The 14,295-nt window shown below is 46.3% G+C and overlaps 3 protein-coding genes across 3 annotated transcripts; 1 reads left to right on the top strand and 2 right to left on the bottom strand.

Annotated features, from left to right (window-relative positions):
- Positions 1-1,523: 1,523 nt before the first annotated feature.
- On the bottom strand, positions 1,524-3,387 carry LOC102704670 (high-affinity nitrate transporter 2.1). Its single transcript, XM_006646714.3, has one exon. It carries the CDS (start codon positions 3,308-3,310, stop codon positions 1,718-1,720), a length of 1,593 nt encoding a protein of 530 aa, XP_006646777.1. The 5' UTR covers positions 3,311-3,387; the 3' UTR covers positions 1,524-1,717.
- A 3,516-nt stretch (positions 3,388-6,903) lies between these two features.
- LOC102702353 lies at positions 6,904-8,673 on the top strand. The gene is made up of 3 exons (XM_006648159.3): positions 6,904-7,315; positions 7,423-7,777; positions 7,991-8,673. The coding sequence occupies exons 1-3, from the start codon at positions 7,091-7,093 to the stop codon at positions 8,008-8,010; spliced, it is 600 nt and encodes a 199-aa protein (XP_006648222.2). The 5' UTR covers positions 6,904-7,090; the 3' UTR covers positions 8,011-8,673.
- Positions 8,674-8,914: 241 nt separating this feature from the next.
- LOC102702073 (ATP-dependent helicase hrq1-like) lies at positions 8,915-11,801 on the bottom strand. The gene is given in 3 exon segments (XM_006648158.2): positions 8,915-9,996; positions 10,382-10,896; positions 10,976-11,801. Coding segments are annotated over 3 exon segments (2,190 nt in total). The 3' UTR covers positions 8,915-9,147.
- Positions 11,802-14,295: the final 2,494 nt, after the last annotated feature.

The raw sequence follows: 14,295 nt of genomic DNA, 5'->3' as shown, positions 1-14,295 counted from the left end.
AAATCCCAAGGGATAATTAGAGACCAAACAAGACAATTCCATGAAGTCAATATTAGAGATGTTCAACTATACCTAGTTGTTGAAAACTATGCTCATGCTACCATGTTGGTATAGTTGTAGATTAGGCTAGTATTTGCTACTTGTATGTTGTACTCGTGCAAAATTATTATAATGACAAAAGTGGCTTGGCCCAATAGCAGTAGAGCTATTGCCCCATCATCAAGAGACTCAAATCTGTATAAAAACCGACGTGTCCTTCTTGCTGCTACTATCCTGTGAAGATCTGATCTTGATATCTATCGAATCCTGCATTCTCACATATCATAGTCAGATCTCATTTTATTGATATTGTTGTTGATACGCAGTTTCAAAATCTTGTTATTGATATGTATCATATCAATTTACAAACATATAAGTTCAAAAGTAATAATTTGTTAATTTTGTTTTTGCTTGCATATTTTGAATTTGAACTTGTATTTTGTTTGAAGTGATATATCATATATCTATCTATCTAAGGAAAGCTTTTATATTTGTTTACAATCTCTTGGGTAACATATATAAAACGAGTGTATGACCGCGCGCTCAAGTGAGACAAAATGAATATCCTGGCAATGCAATGGAGGTGCTGCTGCTGGATTTCCACGATTGGTTAAGCACATCCCTTGAAATTTAGGCTAGATTCACATGTTATTTTGTTCAGATTTAAATTACTTCAATTATTTTGTTCAAAATTTCGACATAATTTCTAAGTATTGATAAATTTCGATAACCCCAAAGTTCTCCCTTTCTTTCAGTTCACAACTTGACACTTCGGGCTTTCCACAATCTGACTTTGGCCACCTCTTTCTTTCTTTTTAGAGGAATGGCCACCCTTTGCTTCCTTCTTTGATCAAACTTAAAATATCACTGTATCAATTATGTTCACACACCCAACTCCACAAATGCATTTAATATATTGTTTTCTAAGTTGACACTGGATCAGTAGACTATTTGCAAAAAGATGTGTACATTTCATGATATCATTTTATTCAGTTATATATTTGCAGATGGTGATAAGCCATTTGGTGTGGGCATTAATAAGATCCAACAAGTACCTGAGCTGTCCTTGTTTGTTTAATGCACTTCCATGAACTCTGGATAGCCACAAATTGTTGCCAAGTATGTCACTGTTTTTCTTTTCCAAATGTCAATTCTTCGGTTAGGCTCTTTTTTTTTCTTTGATAGAAAAAATATTTTTTATTAGGGAAAAGATAAGCTTGGCTCAACAGATAATGATCCTCGACACCTCCTAAATAACCGGAGACTTATAGAAATTACCTACATGTCACGGAAAAAAAAATATTCGCACAATTTGATCATATGGTAGAAAAAAATTACAATGGTAAAAGTTTTGTCACTGTAGATGATATATATACACAAAAAATACAGTGGTATTTATATAAAAAAAGAAAGATAACTGTGTAGGTTTAAATAAAGTTCTACTTTCAAATGAGATCTAATCTAGCTCCACGAACACAATTGCGTGAGAATTTGGAATAGTTTAGATGAATTTTGATAAAAACTTATACTTTGTTTGAATTCATTTAAACGTTTTTTTTAAAACATGTAATACAAGTCCTCTCTCCATGACGACATACTCTAGATATATGTAAAAACGATGACAAACGTGTGACACTTTATACATGCCCTTTTCTCAGACAATTAACTCGGTAATCTCTTAGGCGTGCTCCGGCGTGTTGGTGGGCGACGCTGCGGCGGCGGCGTCGATGGCGTTGCGTCGGCCGCGCTCGGAGCGGGCGTTCTCGGCGAACTTGAGGCTGGCGCCATGGAGGCCCTTGCTCTTCTCCTCGTCGCTCCACTCGGAGCCGTAGTAGTGCTCCTCCTCGGCGCCGGCGTTGGGCGGGAGGAGCATGGAGCCCCACTGCGGGAAGTGGACGAGAACCACGGGCAGCGTGCACGCCATGATCATGATGCCCATGTACTCCAGGCCGGTGCCCGTGGAGTACCTCGACGAGGTGAAGAAGAGCAGCTGCGTGAGCCCTGCGCCGAAGTTGCCGCCGGCGCCGGTCATGCCGGAGATGATGCCGAGCGAGCGGCGGGAGATGAACGGGATGACGCCGAAGATGGCGCCGCAGGCGGCCTGGGCGCAGAAGGAGAAGAGGACCATGCAGACGACGGAGGTCGGGAGGGTGGAGGCGCGGCCGAGCAGGAGGCAGAAGGCGCCGCCGGCGGTCTGGAGGAGCCAGATGTTCCAGAGACGGGCGCGCATGCCGAAGTAGCGCGCGCCGAGGTCGGAGAGGAGGCCGCCGGTGGGACGCGCGACGATGTTGGCCATGCCGAAGGAGGCGGCGATGATGCCGGCGACGCGGAGGTCGAGGTCGAAGCGGTCGTAGAAGTACTCGGCGATGACGTTGTCGGTGGTGAGCTCGACGCCCATGGAATAGCCGTAGAGGAGGACGAAGATCCAGGTGCGGTAGTTGGTGACGGCGTACCGTAGCACCTTGGAGAAGCTGTCCTTGTTGACGTCGCCCTTCTTCTGCAGGCTGCGCAGGTTGCCGTCGGGGAGGTCCTGCCCCAGCGTCAGCACCAGGATCCCCATCACGACGTGCAGCGTCCCCGGCACGAAGTAGGCGAGCCTCCACGCCGTGAACGGCGTGGCGCCGCATTTGCGGATGACGTCGTAGACGAGCGGCATGATGAGCTGCGTGGCGCCGCCGCCCATGTTGCCCCAGCCGGCGGCGAGGCCGTTGACGAGGCCGATGATCTTGCTGTTGAACATGGTGCTCATCCAGTACTGGCACGACACGAAGGTCGCCAGCGAGAAGCCGATGAGGAAGCGGACGACGATGTATCCGGCGGCGGACTCGATGAGCGACATGCAGAAGACGGTGGGCGCGGCGAGCATGATGAGGAAGGCGCAGCCGTAGCGCGGGCCGAGCATGTCGCAGACGGCGCCCATGGCGAGCCTGGAGAAGATGGAGCCGGAGACGGAGGCGACGCCGGCGTTGCCGATGTCGGCCTTGGTGAGGCTGAGGTTGTCGCGGATGATGGGGACGAGCGGCGCGGCGGCGAAGGTGGAGACGAAGCAGGAGAAGAAGGAGATCCATGAGAGGTGGAACGTCCGCATGTGCGGCCTCGCGAACGACAGCAGCCGGATCGTCTTCGCCTTGTGCTCCGAGTCCACCGGCAGCGAGAACTTGCTCTCCTCCCCGCCCCCGCCGCCCGCCTCCGTCGAGAACGCGAACGCCGGCTCGCGCCCCGTCACGCCGTGCAGCGAGCTCCCCGGCGCACCAACCGTCGACGAGTCCATGCCGCCGCCGCCGATGACCTAGCTAGCTAGCTCCTTGAAATGGAATCACTGGCTAAGTGAGCTGTGAGATGCAAGTGCTGCTTGCTTGCTTGGGAGTTGGGACCACGCATCGGCCAGCTATTTATAGAGCTTGGGGTGCGCGGGAATGGCGTTGCTCATTGGCGCCATCCTTCTCATATCTGCCTTAAGATTCGTGCTGGTGCAATGGTCCGATCGTCTCGATCACCTGATATCGACCAAGACTGCACGTCCTGTTATGAACTCTGAAGTTTATTGTTGATTTAACAAGTGTAAAAAAATTGTTTTTGAGGACTAAACAATTGAGAGAGCTGCCGTTGACAATATTTATCTCTGAACTCTGAAACTTGAATATAATAAGATGAAGTCATGTGAGATTTTATAATGAGCTGAAATGTAATTAATTAAGGAGAACCTCGGCGCCGCATCTCCGGAGCAGAGTGGCCTTTATCCCATGGAATCCACCAAGGATCAGAATAAGCAATGTCGACATGGGACCCACCTGATGCATGCGCAGAATCGATCTGTCTGCTCTTCATCCGTGTTGTCCTTCAGGATTCAGCTGTGTGGTTGCTAATTCAAACAGCAAAATGATAGCTGTAAATGAAAGAACTCATGAACTCATGCAGTAGTGGTATTATTTAATGCTAATTTGCACTCTGCAGTTAAAATAAGAAGAAGAAAAAGGATCCTTTGATTTCAATCTGGCCGCCTCGATAGGTTAATTTTCAGCTTCAGTTACGTTTGCTACCTGAAACTGACATGCGATCAATTAAGTGCTAGAAATGCCAAGTTGCCAACTCCAAGACTTGAACAACATCTGCTAGAGACTAGGAGTACGAGCGGCGAAACAAGACAGAAATTACCGGGATCTAATATGTACTAATTATCTAACTTTTATACTTATACACTAATTAATATGATATAATTTAGTAAAAATTAAATCATTTATCCGGGGTCCGAAAACCCCGGGAGTCCACTGCAGTACTATCATTGCCTGAACGATGCCGATTCCATGCCGACCTTCCAAATCATGCATCGGAGCCCAAGTCGGCCATGAGCAGAAGTAATGCAGCAGTAAACATCAGTAGGTGACAGACAGACAACAGCGACGTCGAGTCGACGCATTTCACAGTTTAACCATGAACACGGCTTCAGTTCCCCAACTCCCATCGTTTGCAGCGATCGAACGGCCATCGATCGCGTTGTTGCATCACTTGCTCTGACTTTGCAAATCCGCCGCGCATCGCGAGTGTTTTGTTTTGTTTTTTTTTTGTCAGCGGTGACACTGACTGACAGCAGACAGCACCAAAGGGGACAAATGCCCTCCTGTACATGCCTGTTCTTCCTTCAGGTCTTTGCTGCCTTTTACAGTTCAGACTTCAGACAGAGACAATTTTTTTTCCCAGCCAAATTAGTTCTGCCAATACGACTCTTGACATGGCTGTGACTCTGCAAATCGGTTGCTGCACTTAACACTAGATCGACTGATTAAAGTGGAATTTATATGATGAATCGAATCTGAATTCATGTGAACTTATACTGACAGACAAGTGACATGCAGCAGGAGCTAGTAGCTGAATTGCTTGCTTGCTTGCCCCAACCTTGCGACGACAGGCAAGCTAAAAATCAATGATACTGATCGAATTGGAAGGGGACAAATGAGCTATTGATGTCTCGGCGGGACAAATTAACATCATTTCGCTTGTGTACACCGTCATCCGTATATTCTCGTTTTCTCAATTTAGGGCAACATTTTCGTTACGGTGACATGTTCTCCTGCCTTGCAGAATCTAACTGTTGGGAAATCTTGAAGCTGCCATGTGACAAGTTGGCTCAGAAATAGGTTGATGTTTTTCGTTTACATGCATATAGGCTCACGTGTGCATAGTTTGGTAGAAAAGCATATTTCTTATTTTGTGCAAATTTAGAGGAATTTTCACCGATTTCCGTATCTGTTTTTGTAAATTCCATGAACAAGAATACATGGGTCTAGTAAACGTGTAAACTTAGAGAATCTCCTCTATACCTCAACCGGTTTCAGTACGGTTTTCTTTTCCCTTGCAGTTGAATGTCTGGTTTAATTTATAACCAACCATCATCAGTTTTCTGAATAATTGAAAAATGTTCGAAGAGACGTAGGCATGAAAATCTGGCCTTTTGGACTTATCAGGGTTGCCGACCGTGATATACATATGCATGACAAGTGATGCTTGCTTTGATGAAAGAGAGGCAGGGAGGGGGAAAAAAAAGAAATTGCTTATAAATTTCAGAGGTATCCTTTTGACTTTGTAAACCAGTTTAGGAGCTTGTTCAGCAGCCGTACGAGGGCCCACGATCTATAACTACTCTTATGAACAAAAGATAATAATCTTATAATCATGCTGAATTGATTGACTTTCCTTTATAATATTAATCATCACAATTAATCGAGAAAAAACTGATATTAATCAAGGAAAATAACAATCCTAATTACGCTAGTAGTAACTCCGTACGCCATTGACTTTTTTTATATGTCTGAGTATTCATCTTATTACGCTAGGAGTATTAACTTAGCAAAATCGGGAGACTGAATGAAGCTCACTGCCGAAAACGACAAAGCAGCCTTGCCCTCTGTAATGGGCCAGAAGACATATACCCATTTATGCAGCCCATTCTCCTGGGCCTGGCCCACTTGTGCGTTAAGCTGTTCTTATCTGCCAAGAGATCGCCACGTCGATGGATCACATGGCCAACTCATCAATCGGCGCAATGCTAATCTAATATTAGATATATACATACACTACACTACACTAATCATGTGTTGCATGCGTTTAATTAATCAGTTCATCGCCATCGCTGAGCATCTTTGTATTGAAGTACACATTACTGATCATGGACTGAATGATAATATGGTCAGTGAAACAAGAACGTGTCAGTCCAGCCCCCTTGGGTTAGTTACACTTAATTAAATGCAGTAACGACAGAGGCTGCAATTAGCCCAAATCCTCCGTATATTTCACCAAGCCCAAGCCCTAACACTGACAAAACCATCCAGGTTGTGCCTGCAATTTTCTGTGATAACTGCGTGACGTGTTCGGCTCCTCACCCTCAAATCGGCACTGCCACGTAGGCCCATTCGAGATACACATATGCACCAAATTTGGATTCATTCATCTGAGCTTGCAGATCGAACGTGGCCGATCTGTGAGACTAATGCTATTATTCCATAATCCTTCACATGCATCTGTATGGATGTATGTTATATACTAGCTAAATGGCTGTGTGTTGCAACATATTATTAAAAATAGCAAAACTAAGTGTGTTATACTATGTTTAAAAAAATTAAAAAGAAATCTTTCATCCGGAAAAATACAAACAAAAATACCATGCTTAGAAAATTGAATTGTAGAGCTACGCTAGTGTATTAAACGGCATAGTAGATCATGTACACATATTGTGCTGATATAATGGTCTGCTTGACGGTAATGGTGGTGTTATATTAGTATAGATCAGACATTGTAGCGATCAACTGGTGCAATATAAATTAACAATAATTAGTATTCGACCGATGGATTCCATCTTAGCTAGCTAGATTCTCCGATCCCTGAAACAAATTGGCAATGTTGGACAGATCATGCACCGGATGCATATATATATATGATCCACCATTGCAGCTCACTAGCTAAGCAGTTGTCTCAGTTTTCAGTTCAGTGATACAGAAAGTGATTGTAATTAAGGCACAAATTAAAGAGGATATTAGCTAGAGATTGTCAGATTGGCATGGGGCATAGCGCTGGTGCTGAGGCTGCGTGCAGAGTGCTGCCCATCATCGACGAGGAGTCGGAGTCGGAGATGGGCGAGGGATCGCCGGCGAGGAAGGTCGCCGACGAGCGCAGTAAGGCCGTCGTGGCCAGGATGAGGGAGCTCCTCCGGCGAGCGGCCGCTCAGTCGTCGGCGCAGTCCAAGCTCCGCTCCACCGTGCTTGTCAGTGCCAAGAAATGGAAGGTAAACAAGCAAAATCGACTAATTTACGCATGAATTCAGTTTCATGTCTGTGTAAAATCCGTGCAAATTAAGTATCTTTTTTGTTGGTGATTGATCTTGGCATGCAGAGGGTGGTGGTGAGCCTCCAGAACAGCAGGGCCGCGAGCGCCAGGAAGCAGGAGCAGCAGCGACAGACGGTGAGCCGGCAGAGCGACGGCGGCATGAGCCCGTCGTCGCCGGTGTCCAGCAAGAGCAACAGCTTCAGCTGGGACAACGCCGCCGCCGGAGGAGCAGAGAGCTGCTCGTCATCCCCCGCGCGGTCGCCGCTGTGGCCGTCGTCACGCCAGTTCTCGCCGTCGCCGGTGGCGACGCACGGCACGAGGCTCCGGCGAGACAGCTCCGGGTCAGCTGACGATGGCATGATGAGCATGTCCTGCAGCGGCAGCAGCAGGATGTGTCAGTGGATCACCACGGATTCTGACTGTAAGTGATTGCTCTTCATCTTTCTCATCTTCTCACGTATCTTTGTTACTTAAAAGTAGAGTCGTCCGTCCTCCTCGCTACCCTACCTCACGCGAAAACCATTGCTTTCACGAAAAACAGAAAAAATCTGAGTGGTTTCTTAAAAAAAAAACGTTTTGTTCATAAGAAAAATCAAGTTACTGATGAGCAAATTACATTTATTAAATTTTGCAGTCGTGGTGTTGGAGCTGTAGAAGTTTACATGGCGCGAATTCTCCGGACCGGTCAGAGAATGTGGGCTGAAATGGAAGATAAGCAAAGCAGCCCAAAAATCTGTTATCTGAATTCTGAAACTCCTAATAGGAGAAAATTCAGAGATGAGGCCAACGTGTTATGATGCGAGCTTCAGAGCTTTGTCTCGTTGTCAGAACTGCAGTGTCATCTCTTGCATTGACAAATCCAGATGAAATTTGTTGTTTTGTGCCAAATGTTGCGCCGCTTACGTTGAGATAAATGGTTCAGGAATCAGGAGAGCAGCAAGAGAGGCATCTCGTTTTTTTAAGTTTAAGGCAAAGCAAGAGAGCAGTCCACTTTTCTGACGAACTGAATGATCAAGGAAATTACTTTCAGAATTCAGGCACAATAGTTACTCTGTTCTAGACTTCTAGTGCATCACAGAAACAACAAATTATTTCTTGTGATAAAAATTCTCCTCAATGTCTGATTTTGACAACCAGATCTATTCTGCAACCCAATATGATACAGGCTGTCTGTGTGTATGTATGTGAATAGTTTCTGTCTTCTTTTTTTCTTACGCCAAAACAACTCCTGAAGTTGTAAACTACAGTGAATTCCTTATTCCTACATAGTAATCTGCAAGGATAGGTATCACATTTTCTAGTACAAAACTTTGGTACCTCTAGACACTAGCTATCTCATAAGTATTAAAATTTTGCGCTAAAAATTTAGTACCTCAGGAAAAAAGTACCATAAAATTTCTCATAATCTCCCACTCACTTGAGGGCCTTGCCTGCCACTGAAATGAACCTCAACTGAAAAATAATGATGGATCTACCAGAAAAGATAAGATAAAATTGTAAGCATCACTGCAACATAGACTATCTGAAAAGTTAATTGGATCCATGTTATTATAATTTCTCCAGTTTTGAAACATGAATTACAATTCACAATAACTCATGCCATAAAACCTCCATAGAGATAAGCGGAAAAGATATGTAAATTTTGTTTGAAACTATCGTTGCATTTCACTGTCCTACATTACAATAAAAAATATTCGCTCACATTTTTCCACTCAGGTTCGATTGGCACCTAGAACAAGCGTGTTAGTTGGTGCTACACCAAGATATATCTTGTGCTAGGTCACAAGCACATCAACTCCGATGACTACCATCTTTGGCTTCAAAATACAGCTTTTCGTACTGAATTACACACTTGAGAATCAAAATTGCGGCCTCCTTGTCCAAATTCTTGTTGTACTCACTGCATGCAAACGATTGAATGCAACTTGGACAGCCATCAAAGTTGGTGCAGCTGCAAGTTGAAACAAGCTCTAAAGAAGCAACCAGAAGCTCCCCAAATAGCAGCTTGGCCTGTGATGCTAAGCCGATGCCACCGGGATGTCTGTCGTACAACAGAATTCTGTCGTGAGTTTCAGACTGTTCTTCAGGTTCTGCACATTGTGTTCCTAGATCAGAACAACTGCACATCATGTGCAGAGGCACTATGCTTAGGAGAGCAAGCGAAGCAGCGTGTACGCCATCCAGAAGCTGAGATTCCCTTTGCTTCACCGTCGCTCTTACTGACTGGGGAATTTGTACCCAAACGGCTTGAGTTTCAAAGGAGTATGGAGGTAGATGATCAATGCTAACGGAATCACGTATCTGGTTGTTGGACTTCAATATCCGATCAAAGCCAGCCCATTTGGTTGTCACCTTGCAGGCACTTGCTTGGGCTGTTGTCCTCCTGATGTCAGGTTTACACTGACTGGCAGGATGTTCATCAACATCACCACCAATTATGCTGATTTCAGTGTAGTCCTGAACTTTGGTGTAGTAGTTCAGATCAAACACCTTACAGTAAGCTATCCTTGATGACAGATCAATCTTGTCAACTAAGTATCTGACACCTTGATGCATGTAGATAGCACCATCATAAACCTGAAAGAAAGCCTTGCTTTCCTCAATCTCTTCGAGAACTCGGTTGCTTTTCCTGTGAATCACCTTGTACTTTTTTTGCGGGAAAACTCAGACCGGGTATCCAATTTCATTAAGAATAGGAGAAAGTACAAAGCGAGTTTACATGCTCAGCAGAGGTTGCTGAGTCCGGCGGGCAGGGAAAACTCTAACGGCATGGGGTAGGCGGACTACTCACAAAACGTAAAGAACCCCGCTTCCGCCCAAGTCAAAATCTCACTACGAATTTCAATAAAGACCTGCGTCGGCGATCTTGACTTTCCTTCGAAAATGCGAGCATTTCGCTCCTTCCAAATCAACCAAGATATGAGCAGGCTAACCGTGTCGAACACTTTTCTGAACGCTGGCTTGAAGCACGATCTGGCCAGCTGCCACCATTCTTCAAGTGGTCTGCCAAGTTCTCCTCAATCACCTTGTACTTGTCATGCTCAATTGCCCGTATGCTTTCATTATGCGAAGGCTTTTTATCAGGTCCAATATACTTCCACACACCTGAATCTCCTCCAGATGGATTGTTCATCAGACAGCCTTTCTCTTTGAGTGTCATTACCGCACTGTTCATGCTAGAACCAAAGTAGCTCTCATCATGTTCCAAACGCAATGGATGTTCAGAAGCAGCACAAGCAAGATGCTGTTCAAGAACCTTATGGTTGTGTGAATCAACCTGGCAGTGCTCAATGGGCTTTCCAAAAAGCTTGTGTGGTGATCTCATGAAGTACTGGTCAAGAGCACCCTCAAAGGCAACATAAACAGCTATCGACTGCTTTGCTCTTCTCCCTGATCTCCCTGCCTGCTGCCAGAAGCTGGCCATGCTTCCAGGAAACCCAAGGTGCAGCGTCGCATCAATGTGACCGACATCAATCCCCAGCTCAAGAGCATTGGTAGCCGCGACGCCGTGAAGCTTTCCCCCAAGAGCAATTTTATTATCTTTGAGCAATTTTACTACTATTTTTCTATATAAAATTTGGTATCTCTCTGGTACCTAGGTACTATAAGTCGGCGGAGCGGAACGCCGGTTTCATCTCGAGCAGCGTCTTGAGCTGGTCTTGTGCCAGTGCCTTGGTGGGGAAGATGTAGAGCGCGCATGGCGCGGCGCTCTGGGAGATGGACTCGAGGACGGGGATGTTGTAGCACAGCGACTTGCCGCTCGACGTCGAGGTCGACACCACGATGTGCTCGCCGGAGACGGCGGACTGCACGGCCTGCGCCTGGTGGGCGTACAGCCTTGTGACGCCGATGCTTCTCAGTGCGTCCCTCATGGAGGAGGAGAGATGGGCGGGGAGCTCGGCGAACGTCGCCTCCCTGCCCGGGATCTCCTCAACGTGGGTGATCTGGCCGTGCTTCCCGAGCCCCTGCCTGAGATGCTCCACCATTTGGGCGGGGTCCAGAGGTTGCGTGCCATGGCACGAGAGCGGCGGCGGTCATGGGTTTGTTGGCTTGGCCATCTTGGCGTAGATGTCATCGCCGCCGCCGCCATGCCAAGAAAACTTGCGTTTTTGCGCGGAGAACATGTTCCAGGGATTCGGCGCACTCGACCTCGACGACGGTTTCCAACCGCGGCCAGCGGGAGGGTGCGGCGTCGACTTGGCGGTGACTGGGATGAAAGATATGGACTCGCCGGAGGCGATGGGGAGGTTCCCGACCTCGGCCTCGGCGATGAGCTTGGCGCCCTTGAGGAAGAGGTGGAAATCGGGGGAAGCCAGCGCGGGAGCAAAGGAGGACCGGAGCGCCGCCCTGAGGTCCTTGACGGTGGCGGAGGCGGCGAGCGTGACGACGATGGAGCGCCCGTCGTGGGCGCGCACCCGGATGGCTACTCTCTCCCGCTGCGCCATTGCCGCCGCCACCGCCGTTGCCGGTGCAGAGGAAGGAAACCGGAACCGGATCTCTTGCGAGGATTGAAACGGAGGAGACAGATCGTTTCTCTACATAGAAACCAGCTCCGATGCTGTCTCACTCCGCCACTTCGCCTCCTGGGAGGTCGGGAGCGTCGCCGACATCGCCGGCACCGCCGCAGCTGCTGCCCCGGACCGCCGCCGCCGCTGGCTCCTCCAACTCCAATCCTATAATTGGGCCACACGCTAAGCATTTCGGCCCATATTTAGAGCCCAAATTAAAGAAGCCCATTTAATTTGCGGAGACGGGCCCGCCTCGGCCCAATTAATTTAATGGGCCAATGGGCCGCACGGTTATGGATGGCACAGGTAAGCTCTATGGCCCGGAATGGGTTTGCGTCTCCCCGGCCGGCGGCGGCGGCGGCGCCGGTCTCAGGAGCCCACCGCCCGCTGCTGCCGCGCCAGGGCGACGAGCCCCTTCAGTACCACTGCATGCTGGAGAACGCGCCACCTGGTTCGCTCCTGCAACCGCATCTTCCGCCACCGCCGCCACCAGTAACAACAAACGACGGCTGCACTCGAGGTGTTCGTGGAAATGCACGACGGGTGCATGGTCGCGCTGCGGGAGTGGACAGCATCAGCAGCGAGGCTGCACCATCGTGATGCACAGTGATCTCTACTTTACACGGAGCTCCTACTACATTTTCTTGCTTCACTGTGATTACACTATCTGCTCCTTTTCCTCGTGCGGTGTGAATACGAGATTAGTTAATTCCAACTGATTGTGCACTTAACTCTTACAGCATTTCCAGAATTAATTTGATTACAGCCTTTCTCTTCCTATGTGTTTCATTCTGAAAGTTGCTAGAATTCTCTTCTTTAAGCTATTTTTTTTTAAAGTGAAAGTTCTTGAAGCTATACATATATAAGTTGAGTTTACAGTCTGAATTTCTTTCAGAAAACGGGTCTTAGTCAGTCTGAAACTTCGTTTACATATACCCTGCATTTATTATATGTTCAGTAATATTGAAACTAGCTAGCTTCCAGGCTTAAAATTCCCTTCTGTAATTTCCTTAACATTGTTAAGGAGTGCATCATTTGAAAAGAATAACAACACTTGCTGGACAGATCATATTTACCTTTGTTCTTCCATCCGTTATGGTTACCATTTGCGTGTTTGCATGTTGCCGGCCACCGCAACACAACAAACCAAAATGCTGCAGCGGCCACCTGCCACTCATGAATGATTAGCTTCCACCTCGATCCCCAACTTCCAAAAGGTACACCAAAATGGCCCTCACATGCTCTCACCAAATGCATCACTAGGAGAAGAGGAAAGGATGCAAAAGAAAACTAGTTCATGAGATTAGATTAGATTCATTCGAGAGAAAATCATATATTAGTGCCCTCATTTGCATGATTATTAGTTGAGCTCGGCCTCTTCAGTTCATGCTCAATAATGGTGAAATCATCTCCATTACCCTCCACCCTGATACTCTAGTAACCCCTCACTGGCACCTGGGTCCAACCCGTTTAGCCCCACATGGAAGTGGGTGTCATAAGAGGCAGTGGAATGGCATGTGAAAGAATACTGATAATTAAAGGGTACACATATACTTTGGAAGCTGCTTAGTAAGAGGGTTTCACATGGCCAGCCTCAGTTTATTGGAGCCTGTTTATCAATGGGCCACATGTGTGCATGTGCCTGCTTAGCTAGGGTGGTGAGGCTGTTTAGCCAACTAAACATATTCCCCTATCCATGATTAATCTGCATGTTTCTCCATGATTAGTTTTGCATGTTAAATGATTCTTTTATTACTTGATCTATAAAATATTTTTTCTTGATTTATCCTATTCTCTAATTATTTTCAATCGGTGTGTACACTTCACTGCCATCTAATCTAGAGAGTTGGCTCGGTTCATTTTAGATTCTCCTTGAGAAATATATATATATATATATATATATATGGCAAGTAAAAAAATCTAATAAATTGTTTTTCTTGTTATTTAGAAAATATTCTTTAAAACTCAAGACTATGATCCGATCCTGTAATTCCATGCCTTTCTTTTACTTATTCATTTACTTTTTTTTCCCTGAAATATGCACGATGTATAGATTTCCAGCTTAACATAATTTCATTATACCCAACTATTCTTTATTAAACTTCATGTACCAAATTTCAACTTTGGTATGAAGGAACCTGAACCTGGTAAAGTAGACACCAAGGATGGGATGTTAGGTTCCATCTTCCCCTTCTCCTATGTATTGAGCAACAAAACATAACATGGGAAGATTCTTAGAGTAAGGCAAGGCTGGGGAAAATGCCACCCAATTGACCCATTTGCAACATGCAACGCAATGTAACCTCACCAATTGTTCATCAGAATTTATTTCTTTATCTTCGTTACGTTAGGTCCGGTGGATCTGCCGGCCTGGAGCTTGTGAATGATATGATAGGAGAGACGGACGACAAGGAGGAGATAGAAAGTAAGC

This window comes from Oryza brachyantha, chromosome 2 (assembly GCF_000231095.2).
Source record: "Oryza brachyantha chromosome 2, ObraRS2, whole genome shotgun sequence".
Classification (NCBI taxonomy): domain Eukaryota; kingdom Viridiplantae; phylum Streptophyta; class Magnoliopsida; order Poales; family Poaceae; genus Oryza; species Oryza brachyantha.
This window is presented reverse-complemented; position numbering and strand designations above follow the sequence as displayed.